At 33.2% G+C, this 14,428-nt stretch overlaps 1 protein-coding gene across 4 annotated transcripts in view; it reads left to right on the top strand.

Moving 5' to 3' along the window:
- The first annotated feature begins 12,992 nt into the window (after positions 1-12,992).
- Positions 12,993-14,428, top strand: part of LOC107938242 (guanine nucleotide exchange factor SPIKE 1) — a 35,311-nt gene continuing 33,875 nt past the window's right edge. For 2 of the 4 annotated variants that reach the window (XM_041083188.1, XM_041083186.1), the window contains exons 1-5: positions 12,993-13,346; positions 13,469-13,578; positions 13,817-13,979; positions 14,074-14,177; positions 14,308-14,420. In XM_041083188.1, coding sequence (XP_040939122.1) covers positions 13,480-13,578; positions 13,817-13,979; positions 14,074-14,177; positions 14,308-14,420 — 479 coding nt within the window. In that variant the 5' untranslated portion in view covers positions 12,993-13,346; positions 13,469-13,479. The remainder of the gene's footprint in view (positions 13,347-13,468; positions 13,579-13,816; positions 13,980-14,073; positions 14,178-14,307; positions 14,421-14,428) is intronic. The other 2 variants (XM_041083189.1, XM_041083187.1) reach the window with 2 other exon arrangements.

The raw sequence follows: 14,428 nt of genomic DNA, 5'->3' as shown, positions 1-14,428 counted from the left end.
AAAATTTATTTTTCAAAAAACTATCAAACAACATATTTTTATTGAAAGCCTAAAAATTGATTCGCTCTCTCCCTCTCACTCTTATTTTGAATCGTTAGATGATAATTTATGTGTATATTTTATTTTGTGTTAGTGAAGATGTTTGGGGCGGTGTGGACTTAGTGGTACCGGCTCGAAGTTTAATTCTAGTGTTGTAGGTGGGTGAGAGATTGTGAGAGTATTAAGAATGTTAATATTTTCATTATAGATCTTGAAAAAATAAATGTTACGACAAATAATCATTAGTTTATAATTTTTGTAGATAAAATTTGTAAAATTATAAATCCTCATCCTGATGATGAAAAATGAAGATTTTTTTATAATTATTCTTTGTAAAATAAATCCCACCTAAGCATCTAAAAATTGGAGAGATAACTTAATACTAAGAAAGTGGAACATTTGGGAATTGAAAACCATAAAAAAATCATTGAAAAATTGAATCAACTTGAGAGAACAAGGGGTTGAAAAAGAACATATGGAAAAACAAATTGGCACCATGAAAAAAATTTGAAGATTCATTGATTAAAAAAAAGAAGTAAAAATGATTTGGGTGGTTGAGCTTACTGAAAATCGAAAATAAAAAAAATCAAATGAAGAATAGACAGAAACATGAGAAACGAAGTATTTTTTAGCATAAAAATTATAATTATAAATTTATATTTTATTTTTGGAAAAAAAAGATTTTTTAATGAATTTATAAAAGTATTTTAATTTTTTTACAAAATAAAAATAAAAATATTTATATTTATATTCACAAAATATTTTTTAAATATTAAAAAATGATTTTGGTAAAAGATTTTTTTATGGAAATTAAAATAAAAGGAAGAATTGCTCATTAAGACTTGAACTAAATGGTCCAAAGTAAACAACCAAACACGTGGTGCCCTTGTTGGGCAACATGCCACATCATCAAAAAATTAAATATTGTTAGGGTTAAGTATTGAAATGATTATTCCTAATTAAATATTTTGAAACTATAAGTATTACGTTAGAATAAAACCCGAAGTACAAAGGCCATTCATGCCATTGTTCCTATTTATATTATATGAAATTAATTTTGTTAGAACTATTGAATTTTGAAAAGCTCAGTGTGGGATTATTTGTTTCGCGTACAGAAAATAGATGTCGCGTGAGTTTGTCTCGACTTTCATCACTATCTAGTGTCTCAAATCTCAACTATACACTTTGAAATTTGTAATTCCTTCTTTGAACATAGAGTTTTGGCATGTACTTGGGTTTTTAGGTGATCTTTGAAAGGCTAATAATGGACCATGATGTTTTGATATTTCTTGTCACGTATGGCATGTTTTTAGTACACGTGGACTTTTGATCACTTTTGAATTTGACTTGTAGTATGAATTCACATGGTGTAGCATGTTTTTATGTTTTGCAAATTACTTGCCTAGTGATTTTTTTTTCTATTGTGTAAATATCCATAACTATTCATGTTTTAAAACTTGTTTTTAACATGTCAAACATGCTGTTTTAAAACTTGTTTTTAACATGTCAAACATGCTTGCATTGATTTGGTAGCATATTACATTTGTTTAGCGTCACTTAGAGTTTCAATTGTATGACTTAAAATGACTTAAAATATTTAATTTTTGCAACTCTAAGCATGTATCTTGAAAGCTCAAGAACAATTTCATGTGATTTATGCATTTTTAGGTGCATGTCTTGAAACATAGAAATCAAGTTCTCAAGACATGATTGTACTATCTTGAGACATAAAACACCAAAGTTAAAGGTTCATTTATTCAATACAAAGTCTCAAGACATGATTTATTATCTCGAGACATAAACACCAATGTCTTGAGACATGATTTTATTGTCTCGAGACTTCAAACTTTGAAGCTAAAATTCGAAAACAGGGGTGGCATCTCTTGGGACATGTTTCATTGTCTTGAGATATATCCCTGCATTTTGCTAGTTTGACTTAAGGTTTGTAACCTAGTCCCGTGTTTGATTTTCTTTAACCCTAGTTTAACGTGCGTGAGCCCATTTAAATTCGTTTAACATATTCAACACCTTTTGTTTGCATGTGTTACTCAATTTTGTTTTAAATTTTAAAATTTTACAAATGTTTGAGTTTGTCCGAGTAACTTCGATAATGGATATGGCATCTCAGGTGCAGGGTGTTACACAAATAACAACATAAGAACCTCCACTAATCTCAATCGATAGTTCTAATATTAAGATATTGAATTCTCCAATTTTACTACTTTTACTGTGAAAAATAAAATAAAATAAAGAACACACAATTTTTTTACATGGAAACCCTTTCGGGAAAAAACCACGGGCAGAGGAGAAGAAAATTCATTATGTCAAATTCGAATGATTACAAGAGGAATAGATTATGTCTATTTATAGGCTTGTAAAGCCATATTCTAGTAAGACTGAAACACCTTATTCTAATCAATATAAAATAGATGGAGTTTAATAAGGTTTAAAAACCTTATTCTAAAATAAAATAAAAGAAGTGTAGTTCTATATAGATTTTACTTTTATTTTATTTTACCACTGTATTTTATTTAAATAAGGATTCGGGTCATTTAATTCTAACAATCTCCACCTTGACACGAATTATCAATGAACAAGTTCTTCATCGCGAACTCTCAACGAACAAGTTCTCCACCTCTTCCATAAAACCACTTAAGGGTTTAACTTCAATAATGGACACCAACCAAGTCTAAACAATGCTCAAACTTGGTTATAGGAAGTGACTTAGTCATCATATCTGTAGGATTTTTATGAGTACTAATTTTGCTCTAACAATATCACCACAAGCAATAATATCACGAACAAAATGATATCGAACATCAATATGCTTTGTTCTCTTATGAAACATTTGATCTTTTGTAAGAAAGATTGCACTCTGACTGTCACAAAATACTGGATTGATTTGAAGGTCTTCATTGAGTTCACTAAAGAGTCCCTTCAACCAAATAGCTTCTTTACAAACCTCAATAATTGCCATGTACTCAGTTTCAGTGGTAGACAAAGCGACTGTAGTTTGCAAAGTGGCTTTCCAACTGATTGCACAACCTCCAATTGTAAATATATAACCTGTGAGAGATCTTCTTCTATCAAGGTCTCCAGCAAAATCAGCATCAACATACCCAATGACTCCATCTCTAGTTTTTTCAAACTGTAAGCAAACATCAGTAGTACCTCGTAAGTATCTTAAAATCCACTAACTGCTTTCCAGTGTTCGTTACCAGGATTCGCCATATATCTGCTAACTGCACTGACTGCATATGATAAATCTAGACATGAACAAACCATAGCATGCATGAGAGATCCCACTGCACTAGAGTGTGGAACATGTGACATGTACTCAATCTCATCATCTGATTGTGGAGACAAAGCCGATAAAAGTCTAAAATGGGCTGCTAAAGGAGTACTAACAGGTTTAGCACTCTGCATATTAAATCTGCAAAGAACTTTCTCAATGTACCCCTTCTGACTTAGGTACCATTTACTTGCTTTTATATATCTGAGAATCTCTATACCAAGTATCTTCTTTGCTGGTCCTAAATCTTTTATCTCAAATTCTTCACTTAGTTAGGCTTTGACCTTTCTTATCTCTCGTTTATCTTTTGCTGCTATCAAAATGTCATCAACATAAAGAAGTAGATACACAAAAGAATTATCACTGTTTTTCTTAAAGTAAACACAATTGTCAAAACTACTTCTTTTGAAATCATGAAAAGTCATAAAGGAATCAAACCTCTTGTACCACTGTCTTAGTGACTGTTTCAAACCGTAAAGGGACTTTTTCAACAAGCAAACATAGTCCTCTTTTTCTGAGACTATAAAACCCTCTGGTTGTTGCATGTAAATATCCTCCTTAAGTTCTCCATGTAAAAATGCAGTTTTTACATCTAACTACTCAAGCTCTAAATCATGCATGGCCACAATACTAAGCAAAGCTCAAATTGAGCTATGCTTAACAACTGGGGAGAACACATCTGTGAAGTCCACTCCTGGAATTTGACTGTAACCCTTTGCTACAAGCCTTGCTTTATATCTGGGTTCTTCAACTCTTAGAGTCCCTTCTTTCTTTTTAAACACCCATTTACAACGAACAACCTTTTTACCTTTAGGAAGTTTCACAATATCCTATGTTTTGTTTTTATGGATTGATTCCATCTCCTCTTGCATAGCAAACATCCACTTTTTTGAGTCTTCACAGCTAACCGCCTCAGAATAATTAGATGGCTCTTGATTCGCATCTATATCTTCAGCCACATTTAAAACATAAGCAACTAGATTAGCCTCGGCATACTTCTTTGGAGGTTTAATTTCTCTTATAGTTTTGTTTTTAGTGATAGAGCATTGTGGTGAATAAGCAACTCTATTCTCAATTTTTGTACTGGCTTGAGGAGTCGACTCTATATTAATCTGATGCTCCACCTGCTTTTGATTTTCTTTATTAGAAGAGTCTTTAAGAGATAAGTTAGGTAGCATAGCAATTTCATCAAAAACATCTCTGTTAATCACAACTTTTCTATTTTCAGGACACCATAACTTATACCATTTTACACCAGCTTTATAACCAAGAAAAACACATTTAATGGATCTCGGTTCCAATTTTCCATTATCAACATGAGCATACGCAGAATACCCAAAGATCTTTAAATTAGAATAATTAACAGGATTACCAGACTATACCTCTTGTGGAGTCTTTTTTCTCAATGGCAACGGATGGGGATCGGTTGATCAAAAAACATGCAGTAGAGGTTGCTTCGGCCCAAAACGACTTTGGTAAGTTGGCATTTGACAACATCCATCGAACCTTCTCCATGATCGTTCTGTTCATTCGTTCTGCAACACCATTTTTCTATGGAGTATAGCGACCTGTCAAGTGTCTCACGATCCCTTTTGAGTTGCACAATCTATTAAACTCATTAGAACAGAACTCTAAGCCATTGTCTGTGCGGAGGTATTTTACTTGTTTTCCCATATGTTTTTCAATCATAATTTTCCAAGACTTAAATGCGAAAAATACATCGTTTTTCTACTTCAAGAAGAACGCCCAATTTTTTCTGGAAAAATCATCAATAAATGTTAGCATATAATTAGCTCCACCTCTCGAAGGCACTCTAGATGGCCCCTACAGATCAGAATAAATATACTCTAATGTTCCCTTCGTGTTATGGATTCCTCTGGTAAATCGAACTCTCTTTTTCTTCCCAAAAAACACAGTACTCACAGAAATTCAGTTTGTAAATTTTTGTGTAAGAATTTTACAACAGTAAAGGTATAAGTGATAAAAGTGCGAGTTTCAACCGGTATGGTGGATTACTTCTCTCAAGTAAGTCAATTATAATTAATGACTTCAATTGAGATATTTTGGTTACTTGAGCTAATGCAATTGAGATGGTTTTGATTAGCGTAAGAAATGAATAGTAAAGGGCTGCATGATGAATTGTTTAGTAACTAGAAGAAAGGATTACTTGAAATGTCATTCAACGGTGTTTAGATCGGCTCGGGTGTTTAATCTGTGTGAATTATTAATTTGAAAGATTTCATATAACAAAAATAGAGCAAGCAAAGGATTCTATATTATGAGATATTTAAGTTTTTGAGAGACTGGTTCAGAATGACTACGTGATCCCCTGTTCTGACTTGGAAAATCACAAAAATTTGGAGAAAAATAATTAGAGGCTCAAACTTATATTTTTAAAATCCTTAATGAGTCTATTTTCAAGATAAATCAACAAGAACAATTTAGAGATGAGTCCGTAGGCTTTCAGAATATATGAGAAATTAAAGAGATATATTGGAGGCACCGCCTGAGTGAAATTTCTTCGGCACCAAATATGAAATTGAGGAATCTAAATGAAGACCACTTTTCCGGTAAGATTTTCGGGGACGAAAATCCCTAAAGGGGGAAGAGTTGTGATATCCCGAATTAGGGCCTAATCAGAATAGTGGTTTTAGGACCACAAATCCGAGATAGAAATAATTATTTTATAGTTATTTTGAGGTCTATGATATAATTTTATGATTGTGTGAAAATTTTGTGAAGAAATTCTATGCATAAAGTGTTTAATTTGAAGTTAGGGACTAAATTGAATAAGTTACAAAATTTGCATTCTAGAAGTTTCTAGTATGAAATTGCTTTGAAATATTAATTAGGAGGTCTTAAATAGAAATTTGACCAATTTCTAAGTTTATGGACAAAAATTGGACATGGATGGAATTTTTGAAAGTTTAATAAGGAAGGGCGTTTTGGTCATTTTGATATTAAATGAAATAAAATGGGAAAATAACACAAAAATGATCATCTTCTCCATAAGTTGCTGCCAAATTTTGCTCTCCACCATAGCTAGGGTTTCAACACTTTTAAGCCTTGATTGTAAGTGATTTCTGTGCCCGTTTTTAATGTTCTTTACATTTTTGAAATCCTCGTAGCTCGGTTTACCTGTTTCTACCAATATTTTGAGCTAGGGTTTATATTTAAAAATTTAACCATGAATGATATGTATGAATTTTGATGTTTTATGGTAGAATATGAAGCTTGAGATTGTGTTAAACAACTTTTGCTAAGTGATTTTACGTAAAAATGACTAAAATGACATAATCGGTAAAAATACCTAATATTCATAAGTACATGTTAGAGTGAGAATTGGATGTTTCCATAGAAGGGAAAAATGATCAGCATATCATAAAACAAAAGAAAATAGAATGAAGTTTAATTTACAATATTTGGGGTAAAAGTGTAAATATGTGAAAGTTTAGGGCAAAATTGTAATTTTTCAAAAATATGATTTTGGGTTGATTTGAATAATATGAGTCCTAATTAAGCTATATTTGAAATGATAGAGCAAGGAAAATCGAAATTCAAGCTAAAATCGGCAAAATACCAAGTTGTGGACAAAATGGTAAAAATGATCATTTTCGCATACGAGGTAAGTTCAAATGTAAATATTGTAATATAACCGTTATTTTAAATCATTTAATGCTATTTATACGATATTATGATTGTTATCATGCAATTCTATGCTTTGTGGTCATTGTTGGACAACATGCAAAAATTTTATGAATTATGTGAAAAATGTGAAAAACTATCGAAGTATCGTCATGGGTAAAGGAGAGTGGTAAAGGAGTATGAACGAGGAAAGTCCCGTTGAACCTTAGGAATAGATTCGGATATTTGGGCATTCGAACTCGTTGAGTTGAGTCCGAGTTCACTTATGGATGCGAACGTCCGAACTCGTTGAGTTGAGTCCGAGTTCGTGAGATGTAACTAGGCATCCGAGCTCGTTGAGTTGAGTATGAGTTCACTTATGGATGCGAACGGCCGAACTCATTGAGTTGAGTCCGAGTTCGTGAGATGTAACTAGGCATCTGAGCTCGTTGAGTTGAGTCTGAGTTTACTTATGGATGCGAACGCCCGAGCTCGTTGAGTTGAGTCCGAGTTCGCTTATGGGTGGGTTGCATGGTAGCTTGGCTACATATGTGGCACTTATGTGCAAACTTTCCATGTATCCGAGTTATATTCCGATGTGTTCAACGGGTAAAATTCTAGTGAAATGGAAGAATACTCAAGATGCAAGTGACATATTGGTAAGTGTTGTGGAATGGGCACTTTGGACAGGTATGTACTTAACCCTCGGGTTGAGACTTGATACGACAACAATAATGTAGTAAGACGATGAATGATGAATAGAAATGTGATATATGTTTTGGTGATATTATGCTAATGTTGGTTGGTATAATTGCTTTGTTAAGTTATTTGTTATTTGCATGTGAATTTACTAAGCATTTATGCTTACTCCTTCCCTTCCATTCCTTGTAGTTTTAACAAGCCGGTTTGGAGATCAGGACGGTTGGAGGCACGCTCACACTATCAACGGACCATCTCGGTATGGTGGCTTGCATATTTTGGGAATATGGCATGTATAGCGTTATAATCCCTTTGTGTATATAATCTTATGATATAGCTCATGGATGGCATGGAAATGTTTGAAAATGATTAGCTATTGGAGTGGTTAATCGAGATTATATTTGATAACACGTATGCTTTATGTGCTAACTAATCTGTGGAAATCCATAAAATGGTGAAATTGGCTATAAAACAGAATCACACAACAGCAGTGATGTGAGTCTGAAAAATCACTAAAAATAGTAGAGATAGAATTAGATGATGAATAAAATATGGAATTGAATCTTAATGAATCTATTTTCATGTGGAAGAAACAAAATAGGTAAAAGAGTTGTATTTTATGAGATATTTACGTTTTGGTGAAACAGGGTCAGAGTAATTTCTGGATTCTCTGTTCTGACTTTAGAAATTCACCATAATTTGTGTAAAAATAATTAGGACTCATGATTTATATGTATGGATTCCTTATTAAGTCTATTTTTAAGTGAAAAATGGCATAGTCATTGGATTTCTGTACAGAAAGAAATTTGATTCGTAGTGCACAGGAGTTAGAGTAGCCGAACCCTGAAATAGGGGAGAATTTAACTAATAAACTGTACTAATTGGCCCGACCAAAAATTCTAGAAAAAAATTTGTAGATAGATATATGAGTGTTTCAGGAAAAATTTACGGATCTTAATTTCGAGTTTTGAAACTCGAGATATGAATTTTGAAGCGACTGTGATGTAGTTAGCCAGCTTGTCTGAAAAATTTAAAAATAAATTGTTTGAGCTGTTTAATTAATGAATTAAGTCCGTTAACAACTCGTGCTCGACTCCGGTGATTGTCTCGGGTTCGGGGGTGTTACATTCTTTGCCCATCAAGAAGTCTTATTTTGCTCAATTCTTCCATGTCATTCTCACTCATATACCCTAAGCACATATGCTAAAGTTTAGTAATATCATCATCTGATAAGGAAGAGGAAGCGATAGCTGCATCACCAGTAACAGTAGAACCCTGCAAAATATGTAACTTGGCAGTCTTTCTCTGCCCTTTTATCACAACAATGGAACCTTTGGAAATCTTTAAAACCCCACTTTCAGCTGTGTATCTGTACCCTTTTGAATCAAGAGCACTCAACGAAAATAAATTTCTTTTCAATTCTGGAACATGTCGTACGTCACTAAGTGTTCTGACAATTCCATTAAACATCTTAATTTTAATTGTTCCAACACCTGCGATTTTACATGTAGCATTATTTCCCATCAAAACAACACCTTCAGACACTATTTCGTAAGTTGTAAACCAATCCCGATTGGGACTCATGTCGAAGGTACAGCTTGAATCAAGTATCCACTCTTCGCTTACTTTAGAATTGTTGACAGAAGCGACTAGAAGTTCACCATCGCTATAGTCTTCTACAACATCAGCTTTACCAGAATTTTCTAGTTGTTTTCCTTTTTTATTCGCAGCCTCCCTTCTAATCTTGTTCTATAGCTTATAGCACTCAGATTTACTGTGTCCTTTCTTTTTGCAGAAGTTACAAGTTTTACATTTGTTTGAAGACTTTGATCTACCCTTAGATTTACCGCGAGGATTTTTGTTCTTGTATCCTTCCACGATCATCATCAGCATTTCGATCTTGTCTCCCACGAACAATGAGACCCTCTCCCTGAGAGTTGAGTTTAACCATAAGATGCTTCATCTTATCATATGAGGTCAAAGAATTATAAACCTCATCAACTGTGAGAGACTCGCGGCTATATAAAATCGTATCTCTAAAGGTTGAATAAGACTGGGGCAACGAACAAAGTAGAATCAACCCTAGATCTTCTTTATCATACTGAACCTGCATAGCCTCCAAGTTTGAGAGAATTTCTTTAAACACTGTTAAGTGTTCGTGTACAGACGCATATTGCTCCAAACGATGAGTATAAAGACGCTGCTTCATATGCAACTTGCTTGTTAGAGTTTTCGACATACATATTTGTTCTAGCCTCTTTCATAATGCGGCGACGGTTTTCTCTTTCATCACATTCTGTAAAAATTCATTGGACAAATACAGATGTAATTGTGTTAACGCCTTTCGATTCTTACGCTTCTTCTCTTTAACTGTTAATGTCGAAGGCATCCTATCTATCCTTAGTAGCGCATCCTCCAAATCCATTTGCGCAAGAACTACTTGCATCTTAATCTGCCACAATGCAAATTTGGTGTTGCAATCCAACAGTGAAATTTCATACTTCAAAGACACCATTACCGTGATCGAGATAAACTACCTAGAAGCTCTGATACCAATTTGTTAAAAATAAAATAAAATAAAGAATACACAAATTTTTTACGTGGAAACCCTTTCGAGAAAAAACCACGGGCAGAGAAGAAGAAAATTCACTATGTCGAATTCGAATGATTACAAGAGGAATAGACTATGTCTATTTATAGGCTTGTAAAGCCATATTCTAGTAAAACTAAAACGCCTTATTCCAATCAATATAAAATAGATGGAGTTTAATAAGGTTTAAAAACCTTATTCTAAAATAAAATAAAAGACGTGTAATTCTATATGGATTTTATTTTTATTTTATTTTACCACTGTATTTTATTTAAATAAGGATTCGGGTCATTTAATTCTAACATTTACAATCTACTCAATAGACTAAAATTCTAATTAAACCATTCTATCTAATTAATGTAACTTGTTAATAACATGTAACCATTTAACAACTCACAACTTCTACCCGACACTCATCCCCAGAAACCTCTTTGTTTTACTTTGAAGAAAAGCTCGATTTTAAGTTTTTGAAACAAACGAACTTTTTGTAATTAGAAAATTTCAAGGCATTACAATGGAGACAGTACATGAACCTTGCTCCTTTTGTTCAAATCATTGGGAAACATTGGAATATGTCTTGCATGGTTGCCTTTTAGTCCATAGTTGGTGGGTTAGAACAACAACTAATACCTCAAAGGAATATTAAATGAAAAAACTGTATAACAATTTGAAGTAAAAAAGGTGGTGTCATAAATAAAAAAATTCCCTGTTTTGTGGGAATTTTGGTTAGCAAGGAATGCCTTTTTTTTTTTTGAAAATATGTGTTGCTCTATGATCTCTATAATTGTGCCCTTAGTAAGGCTACATAATTTTTTACCGTCGCTTACAACATAAACGTAACCATTGGCATCTTTATTACTATTCAGTGGGAAAAGGCCTAATCAGGTTGGTTTAACATTGATACTAACATTGGTTAAAAACAAACTTAATTCCAATGAGTCTTCTTTAGAAAACTCAAGAAGGATATAAGCTGGAATTGTTATTTGAAACCACCTTGCCAAATTGGGTTCCACCATATTCCACGATTACAACTATGGTAGCAGAACTTTGGGGCTTGGGCACTTTGAGGTTACAACTTGTTTTGAATTTGAATTTAACTTGTGATTGAAGTAGATGTCACATTTGGCTTCTAAAAGTGGATGTTGCTGATGTGATTAGTTTAATTTCAATTTGTTTTTACTCTAATCCTATTTTATGTACTCTCGTTGAAAATTGTAAGATGTTCCTATTCCAGTTTGAGTACAAACTTTTGAATCATGTTTATAGGGAAGGGAATAAATGTGTCAATGCTATGACTTACATAAGAACCATTTTATTTATGGCTCCTTTACATGTTGATATTTTAAATTTTAATGACATCTATTAATGTTTGTAATGAAACTCTTTTTGAATTAGTTGGTTTGTTATTGGTTGATGTCAGTCACATAATTGGGTATTGAACTTTTGTTTAATTTATAAATAGGGTCTATCTAGGGGCTGGCAAGGTTCTAGACCTTCTAAAATGAAATTTTTTCTTTAAGTCATTTAAAAATTTAAATTAGTAAAGATAAAATTACACTTTGGCCCCCTTAAAAATAATAAAATTTTGATTTAATCATTTAAAAATTATAAAAAAATAGGATATTCAAATGGTGAAATTGATTTTTACTATCGTAAAAATTACAATTTAATTTTGACCCCCTATTTTTTTTATTTTACCCCGTCTGCATTTTGGATAAAAAAATTGAACTACAAGATTATATACTTCAATTTTATGTAAGATATATTACATAATATATGAAAATGAAACGAAATATTATGTTAGACATGCAACCTAAACTTATAACTTAATTCGCAAAGCTTAATAGCTTAAGTTAAAGCGGAAAAGGGCATTTTGGTGCGGTCAACTTCTTAAAGGCCATACTACCTTGCAACTCAAAGGTCATGCAAGTGTTTAGCAATACTTCAAATTTCACTTTGGACCTTGATTGTTATGACGAGGTTGTCCTAATCATTGAGTGACATGTGATGTAGGTTGCTTAAATAAATATAAATAATTTTTATAATTGCTAACTGATGATATGCATTTTAAATAATTTTAACATCTCATCTATTTTCTCATTCTATCATTCAATTAATGACTTAAGTATCAAAACATGCTCCAAAGACCAAACTTTGAGTCCTCTTTAACATTTTTCGTTCTTTACAAGATCTTAAGCCACAAAGATCTCCACCTTGATATAAATGAACACCAACAAAATGGATAAAAGTAAAGTGCCATGTAAACCATTGCCATAGTAATAAATCATCATACACCAAAATACAACTAAATAAGTTATGCAGATACATATTAAAGGTACAGGGAAAGCTAGGAGAGATGGAATGAGGTAGAAAAAGAATGAATTACTTTCTAAACAATGAAGAAAGGAGTGCCTTGAGCTTAGGTGGGTTTATGGAAGTGAGGAAGGAAGAGGAGTTGCATGTGTGAAGGCTCGTGGCAAGAATCATGGGTATGTATACATTTTAAGGTTTTAACCTATATAGATAATAAATTAACAAAAAATATTAAAAATAAAAATGGATTAGGCTTATGGATTATTATTGAATAGGCTTCTAAACTATTAAAATTAGGTACTGATATTTAGTTAAGCTTAAACTACTTAAATTTGATTCAATCGAATCTTTTCTTTGGAATCAAGCGCTTTAGCACGATTCTGTTTTACAGTTTTGTTTTTAAATGAACATTTTTACATCTTTAATGCTTCACAAATGTTTAAGCACATTTGTTGATGACCATATCTACATTAAAATAGCAGCGTGACCAAAAAAAAAAAAAAAGGAAAGAAAGAAAAGAAAGCAGCGTGACAAGGGGAGACGAGACGATGACGAGAGGAGACGAGAGGAGACGAGATGAGAATAGGGTCGGGAGTGGGGAATGAATGAGATAAATCAAAACGACAGTTCCTATTTCCGGATTTTAGACTGATATTGACTCCTGTTTTATGTAGTGTGTCCGTGCTCCTCTCTCCTGCTCTTTTACGCCCCAACTTGCGTCGCTGTGGGTTCAGCCTTCTCTGTCAGATCTCTTGTTTTGCTGTAGCTAATCGATCCCTTGTCTTTTAGGTTTTCTTTCTTTTTCCTCTCATTTGCCGGAGCGCTGTGTTTTTGTTCCAGATCTGCAGAATTCACATTGCATTTTAGCTATTTCCTACTTTTAAAGATTAATTTCTCTTGTCAAAATGCAGAATCTGGCGTAATGGATGGCAACGTTGCTACCAATGGCAACGGGGGCGGTGGGTATCGCTTTCGGAGAATTCCTCGACATTCGCTCGCTCATCTCAAGCTGGATCCATTGGTCTCTTATTCTCTCTTCCTCTCTTGCATTTTGCATTTATGTATATATTTATTTATTTTGCACTTACCTGTACAAATTATTCAGAACTATGAAGATAGAAAATAATGTTTCCTATTTATTAAGCAGTAGCTGTAAGTGTAAACCCTTATATTGCCTGTTTGCATTCTGTAATGTGTTAGATTAGGTAGTGGAAATAGACATTTAAAATGATTTTCTTTTATTGTTCTCTTGCACTCAGCTTGATGACAATTTGGAGCAGTGGCCACATCTAACCGAACTCATTCAGTGCTACAAAAGCGATTGGATTAAAGATGATAACAAATATGGCCACTACGAAAGTATCAGTCCCGATTCATTCCAGAATCAGATATTTGAAGGTCCAGATACTGATATTGAGACTGGTGAGATTCTAGTTACGGGGTACTTTTTCTTGAAAAGAATATTAATCTACTACTGTAAATCTTATTTCCTCTGGTATATGCCATATTTATGCAGAAATGCAGCTTGCCAGTGCTAGACAAATTAAGGCTGAAGATGCTACCGATGATGACTTGCCAAGTTCCTCAGGAAGGCAATTTCCCAACTCTAATGTTACAAAGGTTGCTATTATTGAATAATTTTCTTGCTGTTTTATATTTTCCTACTTTCTTAGCTTCTGCAGACTACAGCATTTCTTATTTTTTTTTCTATTAGTGGTAATTTCCTTTCGTTTTGTTGATATGTTTGTAGCATTTTGGTCAGTCTCCTCTCCCAGCTTATGAACCTGCTTTTGACTGGGGAAATGAAAGGTCAATGATATTTGGCCAAAGGATCCCAGAAACCCCTACCACACACTATGGCAGGTTTGAAT

The sequence above is a fragment of the Gossypium hirsutum genome, chromosome A12 (genome assembly GCF_007990345.1).
Source record: "Gossypium hirsutum isolate 1008001.06 chromosome A12, Gossypium_hirsutum_v2.1, whole genome shotgun sequence".
In the NCBI taxonomy this organism is placed as follows: domain Eukaryota; kingdom Viridiplantae; phylum Streptophyta; class Magnoliopsida; order Malvales; family Malvaceae; genus Gossypium; species Gossypium hirsutum.
This window is presented reverse-complemented; position numbering and strand designations above follow the sequence as displayed.